Source organism: Corvus moneduloides, chromosome 2, assembly GCF_009650955.1.
Source record: "Corvus moneduloides isolate bCorMon1 chromosome 2, bCorMon1.pri, whole genome shotgun sequence".
Classification (NCBI taxonomy): Eukaryota; Metazoa; Chordata; class Aves; order Passeriformes; family Corvidae; genus Corvus; species Corvus moneduloides.
In genome coordinates, this window is record NC_045477.1 from 3,001,996 (window position 1) to 3,024,787 (window position 22,792).

A 22,792-nucleotide genomic window follows, 5' to 3' on the forward strand; every position below is an offset into this window, starting at 1 on the left:
AATTTCAGGACTGGATTTCACTTTCAAGGAAATTGGGACATGTGGATTTGTAGCACAAGTGCACAGGAGTTGAAAATGCAGAGCAGGTCCAGCTGTTCTGTATAAACCCTGAATGGCCCTTGCTGAAATGATTATACCTAAAAATACAATGAAATACATCTGATGAAGGAGAAAATACAGAACTGGTAACTTGCCCTGATCTTCTTTTTTTCCACATGTAGTTTTAAGCAAAGTCTTATTTCCTCAGGTAATATTGAACAATTAATAAACATAATTACCTAGAGAGTATGGATGCCTATTTGGATGCTATCTTAATTGGAGCCAATTCTTCTCTTCGATGCTGGGGAATATCTTGAGTAAGATATTTGACTACTAGAACAAGCTTTGTACAGCAAAAATGAACAAAGACATGCAAACACAACTTAAAATGAAAGAAACTTGCAAATGCTGCTTTATTTAATTCTTACAATAGGGAGGCACTTTTACATTAAAAAAGAAGTGCAGAGGTTTCATTATTAACTATAAAACCCTAGAATATTATTCCATGAAAACAAAGAGAAACAGTGTCTGTGTGAGAAAGTGATTGGCTCCTCCTTTAATTTCACTTCTATACAATTTATTACATTTAAACAAACAAAACCTAAAAAAATCCCTAAAAAACAACAGCAAAAGACCTTTTCTTTTGTTCTTGCAGGCCATAAGCATTTAGAACATTGATGACACTTGGCTTTGTGTTCTTCATCTCATACTTTCTCTGCTTGCTGTACAAGGCAGAGTCTGACCCAGGGGCTTTCCAGGATTAATGGGTGCCACAGAGATATTATAAATAAAGTGATCATGTGTTTATTTGACGTCAAAAGTCTCAATTCAGCTCTGCCTTGCATGCAAAACCTGCTTGTTTCAGTCAAGTTATTCTTCAGCTAAGACCTGCATGCAGTGTGTGTGTGCTGGGATGGTGGAAAAGCAGGGAAGGATGACTGCAGGAAAGGATTTCCCCTCCATGGAGTCAGAATTCCAAACTTGCTGTACATGCCATCCTAGAAAATTGACCAAGTATTAATGGCAATTAGCCCCTGGGTGTCAGCTTCTTGCTGGGCAGACTGGGAGGCTGTACTGGGTGAAAGTTGGGAGCAAATCCTGTATTCCATTACCCAAGTGGGAAGTGAAGTTACCAAAAAGTTCAGCCAGAGCAGTAAGACTGAAAGATGGGCTCAGGTTCTGCAGCTCTGCTGCACTAACCCTTGCATTAAACACTGGAAGAAACCCCACTGATGTCACTCAGAATATTCCTGGAGAAAGGCAGTCCTCCAGATGAATACTGTCACAATCCATCCTTCTGGACATCCATTTCCTTTTCAGTGTCTCAAGTGAAGACAGCAGAGCTGTGGTCAGGAACACTGGCAGATAAATGTCTCTGTGCTTGATGGATGAGAAGATATATTTATACCTCACAGCAATTCTCTTGCTATTTATTTGGTTTGGGGTCAACAGAGCCACCAGGTGAGCTGTGCAGGAGGTTTCTGGTGGTGTGAAAATGAGCTTGGAAGTGGAAAGAACACTCACAGGATGTTAAAGAAATACTGGAAGTGCTTGAAATCAGCCCACCTGAGGAAAGCAGTACTTCTCTAATTACCCGTTGGCTTATTGAAGTTGGCTGAGCAGAATATGGCTTTACATTCTGATGTTACTTGCAAAATTTAGGCTTTCAAGGGCAGCAGGGCTCACAAATCTGTTCTGGAGCTCTCTGAAGGCAAGGTTGCCCTAAATAAAGGGAATATGATGGATCATCAGACTGTGCTTATGTTGAGCAGTGATGTGATGGAAGAAGTATCTGCTGCAATTCCTTAGTTTTACTCAGCAAATTCCAGTTTGATGTCCTGTGATGCAGAGCTCCTTCATTCAAGCCATTTCCTCTGTTTTTCAAAATTGCCTGGGGTGTATTTTAACCCACTTTGAAAGTACACGACCTGAGCTGATCCAGAACTCGTTTCAAACTCCAAAGCCGGGTTCTAAAGACAGACAAATTAAAGCCGGTCCAGTATAACCAAAGCTGTTTTCAAAAACTGAGCTACTTAAAGAAACACTTCCATTTTGAAGTTGCTTTACCAACATAGATACAACCTGTAAACATATTCACAGAGAGTTTGGGCTATAGATTCCAGGGTACTTTGTCCTTTACCAAAAGCACATATTACAAAACCTGTAGAGACTTTTCTTTGCATGTTATGCTTGAAAAAGTGTAATAAGTCTGGTTTGGTTTAGATTCTAATACATTAAAATTATTTGCAGCTTGTAACTTTGTGCTGATATATGAAAAGTAAGATGTAAAATTCTTTCTAAACAGAAATTCCTAAACTTTCTCTCCAAGCAAAAAATGTCAAGGACATAGCATGAACATGGAAGATAAATCTAGCTTTAAGATTTCCCACTGATGTATATAAAATAATGTTTTACAGAATTTTGATCTTGACTGTCTCTTCCCACCTGAACAAAGAGGGTTTTTTTCCTCCATTCTATATAAAAATGGAGAAAAACACGCTGCTGCTTACTTCCCTGGCACATCTTGCATGAAATAATGCAAGCTCCATTATGGCATGAGACTAATTACACAAATTATATCTGAAAGGAAAGAAGTTAAATTAAGATCTGAATGGTTACTGCATGATCAGTGGGCATGAGTGAGATCTGATGTCGTTGTGTTTGGAAACGGCTTCATCCAGATCCAGCTGCCTGTTGTTGACCTTCACCTCCATGCAGCCATTATAGAAAGCAGTCACTGGTGTAGCACCCAGAGGAACATCTGCACAGAAACACATTCAGTGTGTTAGGCCAAGGCATGCAAATTCCTATGGATTGTTCAGATCAGTCAAAACATGGGGAATACTCCACTCCCCATCCATTATTTAGTCATGGGAGAAAAGGAGTGATTTGGCAGGAAACGCTTGAGTTCTTCTCCTTTTTCTGTAAGATCAAGATCAAGTCAGCAGAGCTGAGAAAGGCCAGTAAAATGTTAAATATGCACTAGAAAGCTGTTCCCATCCAGAAACCGACCTCCAGGAATGTTTTCCATAGTAGCTTTTCCTGTTTTAACAACAGTGAACCAAGAGTTTGTTTCCTGGAGCCCACTGTTGTTGTCCTGAGGTACAAACAGATGTTTCTGGGTTTAGAGGTCGCACAAAGAACTGTCTTGCTTTTGCCAGGAAGCTACTCCAGATTCAAATCTGCAGCTTCTCACTTGGGACACCCCTGGGAACTTCACACATTTTACTGCTTCCTCACTGCTGCTTCCAAGTAAATTCTCTGTGAAAGACTCACTTTATCTGCTGCTCATTTAGGCATTGTCTGGCTTAGGGCAGCATTAGATCATGGATATGCTTCCAGGAAACAATATGTTAAGCACAAAATCAAGCAGGTATTGCTCTCAAGTCTTAGGGTACAACTGGTTTTTGACAAGGTAGACCTAAGGTGATGCAAGCACCTTCAGCAATTGGAATGAGAGTGATGAGGAGCTGAGCTCAAAAGCACCCTCTCTTTTTCAGGTATAATCACCCTACCCCTCCTTAGGAAATAACTTGGTTACCTTAAGAACAAGAAATGTTGTTTTCTCGTGATTTTTAGTTTGCTGTAAGCTGAGCTACTGCACAAACAGCACTGCAGAATTGTTCCCTTCTGCTTTTTTCCTCCAGTGACGAAAACACTGCTGTGACAGAACCATGGAAGCTTCATTTAACCTGCACTGATTGTGCTAAATTAACAGGGGAACACTCCCAATACTGTTACTAGTTTGTAGAAAGGGATATCAAAAGTGGGCACTTACGATCTTCATGAAATGCGCGGGGTTTTTGAATACAGAGGGGTTTTTTGTTGGTGTTTGTTTGTTTTATTTTGTTAATTTGCATCTTTAAGATATCTTTCAAACCTTTTAAAATTGAGAGATGACACTTAAGGAGCAGCAAGTAACTAATACTTGCTACTTACCTCTTTGGGATGCCTGAATAATGGAAAGCTCTTCATTCTTAAGATGTTAATTGCTCTGTGGCTGGCAATGTACAATCATTTAATCATCACAAAGATGAAGAGGCCCAAGAAATTACTGGAATCTTAGTTACTGTGGCTCTGTTAACCTGCTGACCTACCTGTACTAAGTAAACATTGACTCATTCTCATTTCTTGTCAATTCAAGACATGTCAGTCAAATTCGTAGCATTTTCTTAGGAATTGTGATTCATTCTCCATAAAATAATAGAGGAGACAGAAAAGCTCTACCAGTAGGAACATTGTAACCAAGGCACCTTTCCTTTAGCAATTTTCAAGTTTAAATTCAGGTTTTGAATATTTCTCCCTTCGAGCAATGCTTTTTTTTTCCTCTTGATTCAGCCTATTTATACATAAGTATGTCCACACTTCCTGGACAAAATAATCCTTGTGCATGTCTTAAGACTGTTAACTTGAAGCTTGCTTTGAACAAAATATTTGTTGCTTCAACACATTCTCTGTCTCATAAAGATTGCCAGTCATCTCTTGCCCAGAGTTTAATTGTTGAAACCGTATTCCTGACTTCCCCTTCAGCACTTCTGACATTTGGATTACTTAAAAATGCCTGCTTTTCTTACGTTTTTGATGCAGTTCCTCAATTGTGCCAGATGGTGGCATTTCAGAAACATGTAATGCTCACCCAACCCAAAAATCAAGACATTTTCCAAATTCAAACCTCTGGAGAGAGGTTATGGCCAAATAATGCTACTGTTGAAAAGTTGGCTTCCTCCAAAGCTGAAAAGATTGGAAGAAACAAGAGGCACTTGAGGGAAAAAACTTTCTTTTTTTTATAATTGTAGGCTTTTCCTAGCTTGGGTAAGGCTGAATACAATCAGGCTTGCAGAAATAACCAAATTAATGACAAGAAACAGGCCTCACCTGGCAGGCCACCCAGGTAGGTGACAACATTTGCCATCATTGCTTGATGCAGAGTTGAGAGTTGCTCAGAATTGCTTCTGTCTGTCTGTGAATCAACAGCCAATTCAAGCTCCTGTTTGGTCACTAGAAGTCCAACCTGCACTTTTCTGGGGGTACATAACTTTTTTGATTCCAGCTGTGCAACAGTGATGCTCCCAATGGTCACAGTGATTTTCTAGATGGAAGAATGGCAGATCACCAAAGATGTCACATGTCACTTTAACACATCATTTTACTTGGTTTTGGTGCATGTTATACTTGCAAGTAGAAGAGAATATTAAATACTGGTACCTTCAGCTGGAAAAGTTGATGTGTAACCATCTCTTCTGATGATGAATGCCACTCTTACATTTATAAGTGAGAACATTTTACAGGGAACAACTTTGGCTACAGTTCTGAGGTAAAATCCTGTTTCACCTACAGTTTTAAAGGTACCCAAGTGCTCACTACAGCTTCTTACTTTGGGAAAAAGACTGTATTAGCCATGGCGTATAATTATCCTCCAGCTTGGGATGGCTGATGTAAAGGGATGTCAGTAAAAACCCAAGGACAACAAAACGTGTTTATAATTTGGAACTAACATGATGCCATATACTGTATACTCTGCTCCCTTTCTGCTCAGTGCATTTGGAAAGAAAGGTTAAAGAAAACATGATGTAATGGATCTGAGCTAAGATTACATAATGTAATCTCCCTGGCATGAGTGATTAGTGCTTAGTCACTGCTGCAGCAATCATTAATAGAAAGATATTTTCTGAACATTATTATATGAACTAATTTTCAAAATATTAAGGCTACCAGCTCCACTGCAAGTGTGAGTAGCTTTTTTTAGTTTGGTTTTTCACCCAGCTGGAGGACTTGGCAGCTGTTAGGAGAATTGTAAGATCACCTGTGAGTCAGAGGAGTTAGAGTCCACTATGGACAATGCAAGAGGCACTGTTTCATTAGAAACCAAGGCAAACATAACACCAGTGTCTGTGGATGGGCGAATAGTCAGAGTCACATTTATTAGCCAATCTTCAGCACTGTCAAGATTATCTGTTTTAAAGAGAATAATTGAAATTAGTAAATCCATCTGCTAATGAAAAAATTAATATGGAGTTAAAAATTAGTATTTTAATCTCCTCCCCACTGTGGAAAAATTAGTGCTTATTTTGGAACTTACAGAAAGAACTATAATTCTAAAGAAACCCAAGCAAATAAAACAGAAAAACCCCAGCTAACTTTTAATCCTGGATCTTCAATAGTGCCCAACCTTTGCAAATAAACTTCTGAATGTAAAGCACTCCAGAAACTGAATAGATGACACTACTGGGATCAGAATTCTCAAATTCTCATTCAAGCAAATTCCTAACAGAAGTTAAGGGAATCACTGGTGGATGCAGTGGTGTATAGCTGAGTTTGTGTGGGTTTTTTTTTTTATTTTCTTCCTTTTAACAATTCATCTGTTCCATCACCAGTCCAGCAAAAAACCCATAGGGACAGAAAAATACTTACTATAGTTTATCTGGAATGCTGCTATTCCAGTGCCAGGGTAGAAGGATCCTCTCCCCACTGCTACTAAACAGTGTTTGCTCTGTTTTTCTTGAATAACTTCATTTACTCCTGAATGTCCCTGGTTCATCAGGTTCCAGGCCCGGATACAACCATCCAGCCGAGGGTTAATCTGTACCACAATGACAGCATTGGGGGTTTGAGTTCCAAGTTGTTTTTAAAATGTTAATAATGAGGCATTATTTTACATATCAAGTTATTTCTGGGTAGTTAATAACAGTCTTATCAACGCCACAGGTTACAGCAGTGATGCTGGGAGAAAAAAAAGTGGCAGGCATTTGGTATCATGGCCTTCAAAAGGCGTTTCTGGTTTAACATTTCCCACTTTGCTGCCAGGGATCTGGACAAAAAGAGATTGCTTCCACTTTTGAAGCTCGTGTTGTGACCTAGACAAAATGACAGCAAGGTTTCTGTAGCTGAAAGATAATCATCACTAGCAATGCTCCTTGTTCAAAGCTTTATCTTTATATCAAAGTACAAAGAAATTTATGGAATTGTTTTCTATTGGATAATGGGATGTTATCGTTTTGTAATTTTTTCTCTGCTTCACTTTTGAACAAAAATTGATTTTTTAGGTTTTTTTTTTTAATCTAAACTCTGTTTAGATTGCCAATTAGTTTGAAGGCTCCTGCACTGTAAAGCAGACAGTTGCAACAACTTGACTGTACCCACTCCTTGAGTTTGGGAGACTGAAAGAATCATGGGCCTTGTCCAGCCTGGGCTGTTATAAAACCTTGTAAAAACAAAAGCTCACTGTGCTGCCTGCACAGTGAATGCATCACCTATTCTGAGCTTAGAAAAAGCCAGGACCAGGACATGAATCACCCTGAAATGCACTCTCAGCAGCAGTGGTGGTGATTTAGGGCATCTTAAAGCTATATTAGGAAACAGGCTACAGAATCCTCAAAGGTTAGACCAGAAGCGCTGTGTTTTTAAACATGAAACCTTCCTGAAGGCAGGCTGCAAAGCTTCACGCGTGTTTATTTTCAAAACAGTGGTTTAATAACCAGACTTTCATTTTCTAAATGGCTTCCATGCCAGGCTTGCTTTTTCTGTGACTCCCAGGAGCACAAAACTGAACAAACAGAGCAGTATCAATCAATATTAGTCTTATTATTATTTAATTACCTGTTTAACAAGAGCACTGCCCACTCTGCGAGGTAATCCTGCGATGTACACCTTGGTTTCCAAGAAACCCTGGGATTGTTTAAACAGAGTTCCTGGGCTGTTAATACTCATCACAGCCTCTTTAGCTATTTTTACACTGATGCTGTGTTCTAGTTCTTCAACTGATATCTGGAATAAAATACAAATAATTACATATATACACACACAAAAATGTAGACTATATTAAACATGAAGCATGACTAATGTTTCTTTAAATATCTACCTTGGAAAATAGTCTTAATGCAGTCACTATGTACATTGTATTTAAACTTGATGCAGAACAACTGTCCATATCCAGGGACATTCACAGGAGCATAACAAACAAAATCTAACTGACGTGAATAATTTGGTGTGCTATGTGGATGGCGTAAGTCAGAAAGGGTTTTCATCTCAGGTATGAAGGCTTGAAGAACGAGATGCACTTTTGGTCTAGCAGATGTAAAACTTGCTCTAAACACACAGTATCCAATAACTGTGCACTTGACCATGCAATCAGTTTTGAATATTCTGCCATTTTCCTTTTCATGTTTTAAATTAATCATTGCTGTGTCGATAGCTGGAGGTAATTATCTCTTCCTTGGTTGTTAAAAGGTAGCAGAATTTCCTGATGCAAGGCATTTCTGTGCATTTCTCGGTTGGTTTTTAAATCTGGGGTTTGAGTGCATCATTTTAAGTCTTTCAATAATTGCTCAGTTTCTCCTTACTTTATTTATCGGCATGTTCCCATAGCGAGTAAAAGGAAGGGAAGGGGAGAAGAAAATCCAACTTACTATATGCCACAGCCCATCATTAATGGCTTTGCCTCCACTGGTGACTTTTGTTCCAAACTCATTCTTGAATTGAATCTCAATCTTTCCATCTCGAAGAGCAAGCAGGATCCATGCTGACTTGTCCAGGGATTCTGCATACAGGATAACTCCCTCTGCATCGTATGTCCGGAAATCAAACTCTGCTGTAAATCTGAGTTGTGAAGAAGGAATCTTAATAAGAAGACAGGAAAGGTGAAATACTGAATAGCCTAGGGTAACTCATTAGTAGGGTTAGAGAAAGGTTCACAGACAATAACTTCTGGTGTCTCTATATCTGAGCAGTTGTGATTTTTGCATAGTTAGTCAAAAGCAGAACAGAACATAAGCCTTGTTCACCCAAATCCAGTGAGAAGTTTTCACCTTAACACCCTGACCTGGGACTTGAAAGAACCTTGTTCCCAAATCCACTCTGAGCTTTCCTTGTGAAGAATATCCCACTACCCTGAGTAAAGAGATACAAGTAATATTCCTGCTGCATTTTGTAGGGATGCAATGCAGACAAAATAGGACGAGCTTCAGTACAACTGGGCTGCCAAATGTTGTCATGAAAGAATTATAAGCTAGAAATTGACTCCGCCTTTTATATGCCATTTTCTCATTTGAGGATTTGTTGTCTGGATCTAGGTTGAATGTGTGTATATAGCAAAATTAGGATTTACTGTGCAGTGGAAGAGAAGAAAGTAGAGTAAAAAACACTTTGGGACTAGACCAAATAGATTAAGGGTGGAAGGAGAAAGCAGAACATTTGGAAGATGGGGTTGGCTAAAACAGCTGTAATTCAGAACTGGGGTCGCTGTCCCTCACAGTGCTGTTCTGTGTCCCCTAGATGGGGCTGTCCCTCGCCAGATGCACCGAAAACTACTCTGTATTTACACCAGACTTCAAACATTTATCATCTCAGAAAGGTCTTCCAGGACAGCATTAGTGCCTGGTCAACTTTGAACAGTGGCAGAGGAAAGAGTTCTCAGTATTTATGTCCTTCTGTACGGTCCTGAGGCTCTGGGGATCACCAGCTCAACAGCTGCTGCTGCTGTTACCTTCACATTGCTTGGTCAGTAAGTCAGGGAACACGGCAGTTTCGGCTGCTGCAGCAAAGAAGTCCAAGGGCAATAAAGGGGTCAGTGCCACTGGCAATTGCTGTGACAGCTGTAAAGAAAATCATACAGCTGGTGCTCTAGACAAGGTACTGTGCTCTGTGGGTGTCCTTGGAACACTCTGTGTGTGAAAGCAAGCCCAGGGAAGGGCAGGGGGGCAACGACCTGATTTTATTGCTCAGCAGGACGGGCAGAGCATGCACAGCTTCTACGCAGAGCAGGGGTGAAGCAGCAGCAACATCCAAACTAAAGCCATTCCCGTGTGCAACTGGAAGCTACTCTGTAACTATTTTCACACCACCTCTGAATTTTATGTTGATAATTCTAAATGCCTTCCTATTCATTCATTCATCATATAAAGGTATCTTAACCAAGGAGGAGATGGTGATATAATTTATGCATGCATTGCACTCCTCCTAAACCCTCAGAAAATTAATGGAAACAAATGTCTGTCATTCCAATGCATATTTTTATCAATAGCAAATGCTTACCTCGTGACATTTGGCAGTTTGAACTTTAAGTAGAGAACAGGAATTCCTACAAATTGCTCTGCCAGGTAAAGCAGTTGGTAATTCTTTTCAAGGTTCAGTGGGATACACTCAGTAACAGACTGAAAATGGTAGAGAAAAAAAGCTGTAAATGCACTGTGACAGCTTATGAAGCAACTCCTGTTGCTGACTGCTAGTCTGTCATTTTTATTTTTTTAAAGTAATGGCTTACCTCTGGGTTTTTTTTAAACTTGAATACCTATGTACAAATGAAGCTGTGTGGTTTTGCTTTTGCTTGATATCTCCACTATTTAAAGTGTTGGAAGACAATTCAGGTTGACAGAAAGTTCTGGTGGATTGAAACTAATGTTTAAATATTTAGTTTTTGAATTAAGAATTCCAATCTTCCCTCAGGATCTTTTCTTTCACCAGGGGTATGACACCCACCTTCTAGGGAACTACCAAGCTCCATTATTAAAGTTCTGCAGAATCTAAACCTGCTCAGGTGTTAGAAGGGAATGCACCAGAGCTGTATCTTGGGAAGACTGTGTTAAACTAAAAAATCACAGTGCTTATTCTTTCCAGTATTCACCTACTTGAAATTTCAAACATGTTTCTATCCAGCAATAACATCTATTGTATGCACCGTGTGTGGAGACAGGTGGGAAGACTCCTCCAGAATGGGTTTAGAGCACTTGTCTCATGGACAAGTAGGAGTCTCAAAGTCTCTTTGATCCAATGTGAATCCCTCAAAATATTCTGCGAGTGTTTTCTGCTCTGACTTTGCTATTCCTGACGCAGCAGTTCCATTAAACGTACAGGTGCTCATCTTTAATTTTATGGCTACTTCATTTTATGGCTTCTAATGTCACTAGTCTTTAGATTGAATATATTTTTAGCTTTAGATTGAATATATTTTAAACTCTTTTTTTTTTTTTTGCAATTAGAAGGCATGAAACTAACTTCCAGAGAGAGAATTAATCACTTTTGAACAGTACTGAAAATAAGAGCATCTTCCAGCCTCACTACATGTCACCATTTCAAGGATGAGCAAAATGAAATAGAATGACTGCCAATTGTTGTTCAGGCATTACATTTCAGAGAGTACAAACCAGACCCAATACACGGATGCTGGAACTTGTGTCAGATCTTGTTCCTGCAGTTTAAGCCAAATTTTGTTACACTTTGTTAGAAGTGTTTTATTGTTGTTAGAAGTGTTTTATTGTTGGCAGTTATCTGAGCTCACTTCACGTAACATCTCAGACAGCCTGAAGTTTTCAAAGTATACACAGAGAACCACTTACAAAAAAACCTTTGGACTTCAATCCTTGAATCCTGATTCTCTGGAGCCTCAAACTTTCTGCTCCTAAGAAGTGTAAATTTTCAAATGGATCAAGAGCAGCCAATTTTTGGCTGCAAGATGTTCTCCAACTGGCAAGTATTACTGAGTGCTTTTCCTTAAGCTATGGCAGATGAGAACTGTGGAAAACAATCCAGGGTTTTTTTCAATCCAAATAGAGTAATTCTGAAATAGTGAGTGAAAACTTTTGCACAGCCTAAGGAAAACTTGGGAACATATGGACAGAAGGAACATTCTGTCTCTGAGTAGGCTGAACAGGAATTATTTGTTTGATAGCAGAAAGCCAAGGCTTATTTTGGAAGCAGCAGGGAATAAAGATGCCTGGCTAAAGCAAGCTGCTTCTGACAGGACTCCTGTAAATGAGCATGCATGAACTGAGTGGCATCCAAATCCCTGCTTCTTTGGGAGCCAAACCATAGATCAGAATCTCCAGTATTTTCTCAGGAATTTTTAGTCAGTTCTCAAATAGCTTCCTATTTTCCTTAATCTAAGCTACCCTCTCATCAAGAAATACTCAACTTTGTGATTTTCCACATGGAATTTTACATAGCAGTTTTACCTCACAATTCTTCATGTCCTTAGAGAGCTTGAACCCTTTCTTGCCATCACAATAGCAGCTATAACTTCCTGGTGAGTTCACACAGAGTTGAGCACAAATATTTTCAGCACATTCATCAATATCTAGGGGAAATGGAAGCACACCGAAAGATTTATTCATGGCACAGATTGAAAACTAACACAAATTAACGGAAAAATGGACAAGAGAGATTCTCTGGAATAACATGAATCCAAAAGGTGATTTAGTAATCTGATAGAGGCCTGGAGGGCAGAGCTGGAGACTATTTGGTCTGATTTTTGAGGCATAAGGTAGCTGAATTAGTGAGAGACCTCATAAGTTGCTGCCACAGATGGCACAAATCCCATTCTGGGTCAGATCTCTTCCTTCCCTTACAAGATGCAATGAGAACTTGGATTATTAAAAGTATCTATGGCAAGTATGAGAAGAAAGGATGTACTTTATTAATATAAACCCCAAATAATCTCAGGGCAAAATATCTTTTAAAATAACATAACCTCATGAATACCTACATTTCAGACAGCATCTGTTTGCAGAGAACAACAGTCTGGTTTGAGTTTAAAATAAGTTAAATTAACTAAAAGAACTTCATTTTCTATTTAGTAGGTTGTACAAAATAAAAAAATTAGAAATGAAAGGCCAATGTAAATTTTACATTTCTAATACAGACACAAACAAAATCTGTCCTTGACAAGAGAGTCCAATGGGGGTGATTTAGGCCTCAGATTAAAGAAAATGCACCATTTCTTCTGAAACAAATAGCCATTCTAGTGGGAATAAAAATTTTTGTACCAATGCATGCATTTAAATTTGGGGGTTTTTTAAGACTAAAATACCTTTTTTTTTAAAATTATTTTCCTGTTACTTGGAGGAAGAAAGGAAAGGAAAAAGAAACCAAACCCTCTTCTGTTCCAGTCTAACAGTATCCGTCATCATAGAGATAGCTGTGCATAAATGTCTGTAAATTCCATTTTTCTAACAAGCATAATTGAATTTAGCCGCCTACAAGCAATATGACAATGAAAAGCTCATGTCATTTAGTATTTCTGTAAGGCTACATTCCTGTCAGGCTGCACAATCCTGTCCTTAGACAGGATTTGGTGACTCCTTTAATGTGGTTAAAACAAGGTCTAAAAGATTAGCAGCGTAATCTCCCTGCTAGGGAGGTAAGACTTTCCCTGTTGGAATGCCCTCGTCTTGCAACCTCCTGCAATCCAAGCCCCAGCAGAAACACAACACTTACATGGGTTGCATCAAACTGAATTTACCTGAAGGAAATCCTAAAAGGAGTAAGAACTAATTACTGTGAAGTTTTTCTCACTCCGGTGCATACAGGAACAGGAAATGGTCAGTAGTGTTTTAATCCCATAATAACTGGACAAAGAGCTGGCACCTGGATATGTAATCAGTGCCACTGTGCAAAGCTTTGTCACAAGAGACCTGCAGGAAAAGCCATGGAGCAAAAGATTCACGGCCAGCAAGAAGCTGCTTTTGTGTCCTTTTGAGCAGTAGTATAAGGCAGCTTTTAAAATAAAAACCAGTCACTGACAGTTTATTCCTAAAGTGACAGTGTAGAAGATTCTTCACTGTAAAACTCTCAAGAGCTTTCATATCTGTTTACAACTGAAATTTAATTTCTGATGCTTTAACAAGCAAAGAGAAATAAAACACATTCTAAGACAAGTATGCAAATACTTTCAACACCTGAGAAGTTACTATGATCTTTGTATGAGTGGCTTCCTGCTACTTCACTGCTAGCTATCAATACTTTTCAACTTTGCTATAATTGTTACAGAACTTCAGAAATTTTTAATAACAGATTTTCATTTCAGGAAAGATTCTTTTGGAGCAGCTCCTTTTTTCACAGCTCTTTCTCTGGATAGTTAGGAATAGTTTCATTTGACATTTGAGGTCTTTATAAAAAATCTTTAAAAAATCTTTAGAGAACTGCCATGCTTTCATGTAGTATAGCCTGACAACCTAATGAACAATTAATTTATAAAGAATACAATGATTAATAAATACAGCAGCAGCAGAGATGCTAAGTTTGGTATAGCAGTGGATCGAAAAAAGAAAAGGGGAAGATGAAAGAGATGAAAAGGGCGAGCTGGGGGTGAAGATGCACCTTCACAGTTCTTGGAAGTTGAATTGTATGTGTAGCCTTCTGGACATTCGCACTCGTATCTCCCCTGGGTGTTTTTACAGATGGCTGTCCCACAGATGTTGGGGTGTAGCACACATTCATTTATATCTAGAAACACAATCAAGTTATTAAAAAACAAGTCCCACTCCTGCACACCATTTTCCTTCCCAACCTTATTCAACACTGTGCAAACTGAGTGAGGCTGGCAAACTGGCTTTTTCTTGGCAGGCCTACCGTGCTGTCAGAGTAGACTAGAGCTACAGCCAGAAAGATTTCCAGAGGGCTGTAGAAGACACTTCTGCATGTCCCCAGTGAAAAAATTCTCTGCCTGCCTATCTTTCCCATCCATTCCTGCCTTCTGCAGGTACCAGGGAAAGGGATGCATGTCCAGAAAGGCAGAGAGAGAAACAGGCTGCAGATTTTCCATAAACTAAACCAGATGGCATAATAAAATCCTATCTTAGACATCCAGAAAGATGAGAAACAATCCGACCAGAGGTTCTTCCATGCTACAATCAATTCATGTCAGTTTTCTTTTAACTGCATATGCTGATAGGTGTTCAAGCCCCTCACTGTCTCTGTATCCCTCAAACCATTTTAGTGTCTATCTTCTGTCTTGTTCCCAATTTTTCAGTGTCATTTTCCCAATGCAGATGTGACAACTGGATTCAGGGTACACTATCAATCTTATTAAGTGTCCTAGAGACGGAAAAATACCAGATCCCTGGTGTACTTCACTCCCACTTGTGAATACAGGGATCATTCTGATTTTCTCTGTGGTTTTGTAGCAGTTGCAGAAAAGGTGCTGCCCAGGGAGAACAGACTCTGTCACTGGCTTGCTTGGACTCCAGCAACATTACTAAGTCAAAGCTGCCCTGAATTTGGACTACTTTTCTACAGTTAGTAAGTGTATTCCAAATTCTTGGTTGTTTAACTTTGTAGTTGGATGTAATAAAATACTTGAATGCAGTTTATCAAATGATTAACACTCAGGCACTAAGATATATTGGTCTATTTTTATCTCTGATTACTTTTTTACCAGATTTCCCAGTATCTTTCCAAGAATTACAGAGGTTCTAACCAGTTTATCTGCTTGCCTTTTTTCATAAACCCACAATCTTCTATTATTCTGGCATTTCTTTGGAAGTCATTAATTCAGAAAAATATATAGACTAAAGAAAGTCACAGTGGAAGACAGTCATCAAGTTTAGCCTCTTAAATTATCTGACATTATCCAAAACAACATGTTGTCATAATTTGGTAATAAAATATGACACTAAAATGGAATCAAGTTGCAATTTTTTCTAACTATGCAGTAAGAATTGCTAATTATGTCAATACACAGTCTTCATCTGGAATGGAATGAAGCATTCAGGTCGTGACCAATACCAGACACAAGCATGTACAGAAAAAATTATGCTGGGTGAATCAAAGAAAAATCATTCTCCCCATTAAGAGAATTTTTGGATTCATTAATAGTTTCTTCTCCAATGAACTGCAGAAACAGCAGCACAGCTAATTAGGAGTGATTCAGCCTAAACCAGTGTTTATCAGAGAGGATTTCCAAGGTAACAGTATCGGCTATTCACATCACTTGAGATTCATGTTTCAGCATGCTTAAAGGATATGTGAATCTGGCAAGAGATTAAAACAAGCTATATGGAGCTCCAGTAATGAAGCAGAATCTCATCTGTGGCCTTTTTCTCTTTCTTTCCTTGCTTCTTGATCTGGTTCATTATTTGGTTGCCCGTATGCCTGCAGTGTGTAAGGAAGGAGTGGCCAAGTTAAAGAAGGATTGCATCTTTCAGAGGCAATGCAAGAGCATTTATGGAACTATTGGATCAAACCCTTCCCTCTCTCTAGCCAACAGGAAACGTGGTGGCATGGAAAGATGTTCCCCTGAAGTCTCCCTACCTCCACAATCCCGTTTGTTGGAATGCATGAAGTAGCCATCTTCACATAAACAACGGAAGCTCCCAGGGAAATTGGAACAGCGTTGGCTGCAGCCTCCATTGAAGTCTTCACATTCATTTATATCTACAAAGAAAAGGCAATAAAACTCTGCTGAGAGGAAGGCATCCATTGACCAGCTGCAAAGACTATTCAATAGTAGAAATGTAATTGTGCTTCTGAGAACCAACATCACTTGAGATTGAAGACTGTACCTTCCTCACAGTTCTCTCCTCTCCATCCTGCTTTACAGACACAGGTGTACTTGGCTTGTCCATCTATGCAATCCTTGTATCCATCTTTATGGCATGGCAGAGGGCTGCACTGGTTTGAAATTTCTGTGGGATGGAAAACATGGAACACCCTTGTTATTTGGGGTTATTTCTCCTCAAGAATCACTTTAGTCTTTCTCCTTCTCTTCGTACAGGTACCTGTCATGAAACAGGAAAGGTCTTGATTGAATAATGTCAAGCACACCCACAACAATCTTGCTACTTCTTTTCTCAGCAAGAATTTTTAAGTGACTGGGAACATACACAGCCACCAGTACTCTGTCAGGCAGAAAACAACTAGAAGACAAATTACTTGCTAAATCATGCTAATCCCTGCATTAGTGACCAGACTTGATACTATTTTCATTACATTTTAAGGATGCATTTCAATTTCTAAAGAACAGTGCTCTGCTCCCATCATATTACCACAAATTTCACTAGAAAGATCAAAGTTTCAAAAATTCAGTATTAGAGAGTTGAGTTTGTGTTCAAGAGTGGTCACATAGAGAAACTGGCAATTTATTGCACTATTATAAACTGATCTGGAAAACATGTTCAGCCATGACCATGTTCAGTGTCATTATTAAGGATTTTCTTTGCCTTCCATTGCTTTTAATGACAAAAAACATCAGAGATAAATATTCCTATTCAAACTAACTGAAAGTTTCTTTCATATAACCAGGCTGTAAGAGTTTAGGAGGTTTAGAGAGATAGGAGTAGGGAGTATGGTAAAAATGGCTTCCTGTGAATTTATTAGAAAGAACACAATTCTGGACCTGTGAATGCATAGGCATAAAAATCAAACATTTGAGAAACACCCCAAGTTTCATGCTTTGTGGCCTTTTGTTTGGAAGCAATGACTGTGTTCCAGATAATATTTTGATTTTTTTTTTTTTTAAATTTTGAAGTTTTCAGCTGTTAATGTAACTATGGGCCAAAGAGTGGTAGAAAAGACAATTAACAAGAGAACTTCTTACCCTACCTGGCAGAACGTGACTTCCTAGAGGCAAAGAGTTTGGCATAACTGTTAGAGATGTGGTAGAGTACAGAGGACACACTGGGGAACATTGGTGGGTTGGTGTAGGACACATCTGTTTGCACAAAAACTCTGCCTTCTGTTTTGCAGTTAATTATGTTCCTTTCTAAAAGTTAAAAGCAGTCACTTAAACTGCTTTCTCTGGAAATGCTCTGTCTCACCTCACATTTTTTGGTCAATTTCTGGTTTAGATTATTGAGTCTGCCTGAATTAAATGGTTATTTGTCTCTTGTTGTGTCTCTGTGAACTGCTTTCTAGCCGCTGTGTGCTCCAACATCAGCACTTACCTTTGACACAAGCCCTCAGGTCAGCTGGAGAGTCTGGAGTGACTGCGGCCACCCTGAACACCCCTGCTCGATGGGAGGCAAGGCAGCCTGCAAATGCAAAGCCCCACAATCAGCTCAGGGTCCAAACACTCACTGAAGTTACACCACTTGCTGCATGGCATCTTCAAAGAGCCTGTTCTCACAGCTTGAGTTACAAAACTGGTCTGGGCATGTTAAGGACAGCTGATTACAGCACAGCCTTCAGAGTGCCTCTGTGAGGATCTCAGCACCATTATAATCAGTGTGGAAATCATCCCAGTGCTAGGGGCAGAACAACTAAACCAGTATTATCCAAATGAGAGCATCACTGAATCATACACTATTAGGGGTTTTTTTGTACTTACTTAAATATTTGGGATAAAAATACTCCTGCAGAAAGAAAAGAAAAATAAAGGCTAAGAAAAATTTCAGGTAGATAAAATTACAGCAAAACACATCACTGAATATATTCTAAAGTATATTGGTATTATAGCTGCAAAAGAAGAGTTACTTTGAGTCACAGAATATAGGCCTGGTTTTCTGTATCACTGTTATTTGGGCTAAAGCAGAAGATTATTTAATACACACAAGACTCAGTGGAGAGATTAAAATACGGCACTGAATTGGACACTTGCAAAATGAAGGCAATGAAATAGAATTGGGTGTCAAAAGTACTTTGAAGATTTTCTCTTTAAATGGGAGGACCCTGCCCGATGTTATTGGGAGCTGTGAATTCTACGTGTTTCTTGTCTTTCCCTCCGCAAAGAACTACTCACCATGTCATAGATACTCATGAAATACTTACAGTTTCAGGATTATTTTCGAAGATTTCCCTGGCTTCTTCCCTATTGCATAATTCTTCAATGCATTCTCTTTCTAGATTTCCCTTCTTACTTTCTTCCATGAAAGAGTTTGCTCGCCGTTTCCTCAGCAGGAACTGAGAGGCATACTGCTGGGATAAAACTTGGGAGAAACAAAGCATCTCTGTCATTATTTATCTCTTTTTGCAGCAGCTGAAAAATGCAGTAAACACTGAGCAAATGTGAGAATCTAACACAAAATTGTGAACTAAATGCTTAGTCAGGAGTTGATGTTTGCTATCGTTTTGTAAAATGCAAGCAAGAAATTCTAGGATTCTGTGTGTGGGAGCTGTTTCTGATCAAAAAATCCTTAATCCTTCATCTGTGCTATTAATCCTTAATAGCATCCATGCCTGAAGCACAATTTAAGTGCCATACTCAGGACAAGATTATTATTTTTTTAGATTATGGTTATTACAAAGCGAGATTTGTAACTAACAAGTAGATTTAAAAAAGCTGATTATATCACCTGTTTCAGTGATCTGCAAGCAAATATTTTGATCCTATTTATATGAGACCAAAATTACGTCTTAAAAGTCAGGTTACATGTTATATGTAATTAAAATAAAAGTCATTTTATTTTTCAGAATGATAAAGAACAAGACAAAGGTGAGAATGAAATCCTGGGAATATCAAGGCAGACAACCTATAAATACATTCACATTTAACAAGGTAAAACAGAATCCTAGCCCGCTTTTATATTTCAGATCCAGCACCAGTTGTTACTAAATTTTCACGTGTCTGGTTATTGTCATTTTAGTGACAGCCAACAAATGGTGAACACTGAGAAATGACACTAAAAATAAAAAATGTCTGCTTCAATGCTTTTTGCAGAGCCCACAACTCTCCAGGAACAGCCACTAGATTAGACTGCCTGGTTTAATTTTTGGATATAGCTTGTGATCAAGAGATAAATGGATGAGCACGACTGGAAGAAGCCCAGCTGACTGGGTTAAAAAGTGTAGATGACAGATGTTAACTAGGGAGCACCACACTTCTACACCTGCCCTCCCTTCATCAGCCTCTGCACAACTTAACCTTTCAGAGCAGTCCAACTGTGTGAGGGTCGTGACACCTGCAGTGCCAGTCCGGTGTGGTGGCCATACATATTCATCCCAGCTCCACAGAAAAGAGCCATTCAAGCAGACAAAGTCAATCCAGTACTGCCTGAGACCTTCATGAGCCACACCAGCAGCCAGGTGCCAGAGAAGAGCTCCCAGTTTCTCTGCACTAACAGGAAAGAAAAAAATTTAGGAAGCTGACTAGAAAGAGCAGCTAATGAGCCTGAATGGAGAATGGCTTTCAGGTGACAGATTTGACTAAACCCAAACTGTCCTAAACACGTTAAAGGTCTCCATCAAGTGACAGGGAACACAACTGAAGCATTCTGAAGTGCTGCAACACTGGATAATGACCTGAAGAAACCTTTGTGTTGCAGGATCCTAACTGAATTTGATGTGGCCTGAGCTTGTAAAAACAAACTAATCTATTTGCTTTCATTGTGGTCAGATTAACTGTTCTGGTAAGGCAATAAATAAGATTTCCTGAGCATAAGGTGGATGTACCACAGCTCACCTCCAAGGTTTTGCAGCACTCCTCTATCTCAGAGAGCAACCAGCGTGTTGCTTAGAAGTGAAAGAAGTGTCAATTAATTAGAAGAAATGCTTCATTTCTCACTAATAAGAAAGACACAGAAAGATCATCTGTTCTGAGGCAAAAGCAGTGACAACAAAACCAGGAATATTGTGTACTATACGTGCTGGGTTTATGTCCATGGGAGACTTCTACCCCCACAAGCATGCTGACACAGCTTTGGGGCAGAGGCTCTGTGGTGTAGATGAGGCCTGATTCACAGCTCACTTTAAACCATCTTGTTTTGACCTTTATCATTGTCATTTTCACACAGGTTTACAGCAAATAAAAGACAAGAAATTTTCAAGTGTGTACAAACAGATGCAATACTTTTTACTTCCTATCGTCTTTACAGCGGGGTAATAGGAACAGGTCTTTTCCCCTACATCAGAGGAGTTTATCCTTCTCCTAAGCTGACTTCCTATGAGTTCTGAGTTTAAATAAAATATGTAACTCAAAGCGAATTCCATGTTTTTTTAGTGTAAGTATTTCAATCCCCATGCACAGAATTAGCAGTGTATTTATTCATCTGTGTTTCAATTACAAAGACTTTGATAGGACCTTTATTAGAAACAAAAAATCCTGACTGCTGCTGCTGCTGCCAGTCTGATTACAGGAAACTCCAGCCTATTTCTGACCCTGCCAAACCAAGTTAACCCTTAATGAACTCGGGGTGCTTCATTTAGGGATCACTGAAGCCTTGTGCTGCTCCAGAGCCTTACAATTTCCAGAGGTGGTGTACAGACACTGTGTAGTGAATGCTTATCAAGCATCTAGAAGTGGTGGTACTAAAAAAGAAAAACAAAAACTGTGGGAGAGGATGAGATTCACTGGTTTCTTACAGCTGTTCTGTTGTGCAGATGCAACCATAAACCTGCTGTAAGTGGGCCACTTAAACATAATTTAGAGCTGCTTACCTAATGCCCCAGCCAAGGAAGGCTGTTGAATAAAACTGAGTAAGAAGTGATGCCACTGTAGGAAGTGGCACAATCTTGTTTGTACAGGTCTGTAACTCCAGTGACAAGAGTATCCTGAAATGCTCATCAGTGACATTATGCAGCCAGCAAAATTAAATCAGCCACCAATATTTATCTGCACCTTCTCCAGAATGTGTCCCTCACCCGATGTCTGACCAACTCCAACTACACTAAGGCTTGCAGAAGCAACTTTATGATTATTGAATGGTATGAGCTGCATTATTAAGCTGTTTTCTCTTCTTCCCCTTCTCCCCCACCGCCATTCCATAAATCCGTGGCACTGTTCAGAGCCAGGGATAGGAAACTGGACAATATGGACTGCAGAAGTTTTGGATGAGCAGGACAGCCTACTTCCTGCTGTTAAGAAAAATGACAAGGTATGCAATGGAGAAGATAACTGGATCCAAAAACGTGATGAAAACAGGAGAAAAGATCATTATGAAATATTTATTAGAAGATTTATTTTTAGGACCTGTTAAAAATGTTATGAAATGAACTTTCAGCTTCTGATACTGCTCCCTTCCTAAGCCAGAAACCCTAGCACTTCACAGAATAGTAAACATTAGGTTTCTCTTCTGCCTGTTTAATCATTAGTAAAACAGGTCAGAAACAGGCTTACGTTGAGCTGCAATTCTCCTAGTTTCAGATACACTGTCTTCTTTCACTATTAACCTCAGACTTTTGTCTCAAAGGCAGAAGACTTTATTTTTTTTTATCGGTGAGAGCAATTAGCTCTTACCTAGGGTGAGAGGTGTGAAGTTAAAAAAGGCTCAGGGCCGCTTGCCCGGACTGCAACAAAGCCACTCAGATTCTGAGTAGACCGTGACCCACCGAGGGCTGTTCTCGCAAGGGAACCAAGCTCCCTGTGCAGACACGTTCCCGTGGGCGGCTGAGCTGCGCTGCGGCCGCCAACAGCTCCAGAGCCGCACACGACCCAAGGCACAGCTCGGCTGCGCGGCAGGAGCCGCCGCCGGACGCCCCGGGATCGAGGGGCTGCACGCAGCGAGCGGGGCGGACGCGATGCCCCGGACGGCCGGGAAGGGCTGCCCGCCCCGCGGCACCGCTCCGGGCCGCCCCTCGCCCCTCCGGGACACGGCCCCGCGCCCCCCCCCCCCCGCCCCAGCTCGCCTCGCCTCACTCACAGGTCGCCGCCTCGGCCAGGGCGATGGCCAGCGCCAGCAGCGGGAGGCACCGCGGGCCCCGCGGCCTCATCGCTACCGGGGGGCGGCCGGGACCGGGCGCCGGGACTGCGCGGCTGCTGCTCTGCGGGGCCGGGCGAGGCTCTGGGGGCGGGAGGGAGGGGCAGCGGCGCGAGGGAGGGGGAGGCTGGGCCGTGTCCGGGCAGCGCTGCCCTGCGGGAGCGTCACCAGGGCGCCGGGGGCAGCGCCGCGGGGGCGCGGGCGGGTCGCGCCTGGCCCGCCCCGAGGAGGCGGCGGCCGCACACTAGGGGCTCCGCGGACATCCCCGGCGGGAGGGGAGATCGCACGCTGGGCAGGGCCCCGCGCCGGCGGGGCGGGCGGGCAGCGCCCGCAGCTCCCAGAGCCGTGGGGTCACTCCCGATCGCGGCGGGGCCCCGGCGGCCGCGGGCGCGCGCCCCGGTGTTTACTCCCTGGCG

At 40.7% G+C, this 22,792-nt stretch overlaps 2 protein-coding genes across 6 annotated transcripts in view; one reads left to right on the top strand and one right to left on the bottom strand.

Annotated features, from left to right (window-relative positions):
• Positions 1 to 422: 422 nt before the first annotated feature.
• Positions 423 to 22,465, bottom strand: PROS1 (protein S). Of its 5 annotated transcripts, none has more exons than XM_032095555.1 (15): positions 22,320 to 22,465; positions 18,514 to 18,671; positions 18,074 to 18,098; positions 17,691 to 17,777; positions 16,311 to 16,433; positions 16,060 to 16,182; positions 14,128 to 14,253; positions 11,985 to 12,106; positions 10,069 to 10,187; positions 8,445 to 8,634; positions 7,636 to 7,803; positions 6,451 to 6,619; positions 5,843 to 5,991; positions 4,915 to 5,128; positions 423 to 2,800 (listed from the first exon to the last, which is right to left on the bottom strand). In XM_032095555.1, exons 1-15 carry the CDS (start codon positions 22,387 to 22,389, stop codon positions 2,655 to 2,657), a joined length of 1,989 nt encoding a protein of 662 aa, XP_031951446.1. In that variant the 5' UTR covers positions 22,390 to 22,465; the 3' UTR covers positions 423 to 2,654. The 5 variants fall into 5 exon arrangements, 4 of the variants coding, with proteins under 4 accessions (XP_031951446.1, XP_031951466.1, XP_031951456.1 ...); XM_032095575.1 differs by lacking the exon at positions 22,320 to 22,465 and adding an exon at positions 21,917 to 22,197; XM_032095565.1 differs by lacking the exon at positions 22,320 to 22,465 and adding an exon at positions 20,325 to 21,893.
• Positions 22,291 to 22,792, top strand: part of ARL13B (ADP ribosylation factor like GTPase 13B) — a 36,546-nt gene continuing 36,044 nt past the window's right edge. The window contains exon 1 of the mRNA XM_032095629.1: positions 22,291 to 22,321. The gene's annotated coding sequence lies outside the window, so the exon portion shown is untranslated. The remainder of the gene's footprint in view (positions 22,322 to 22,792) is intronic.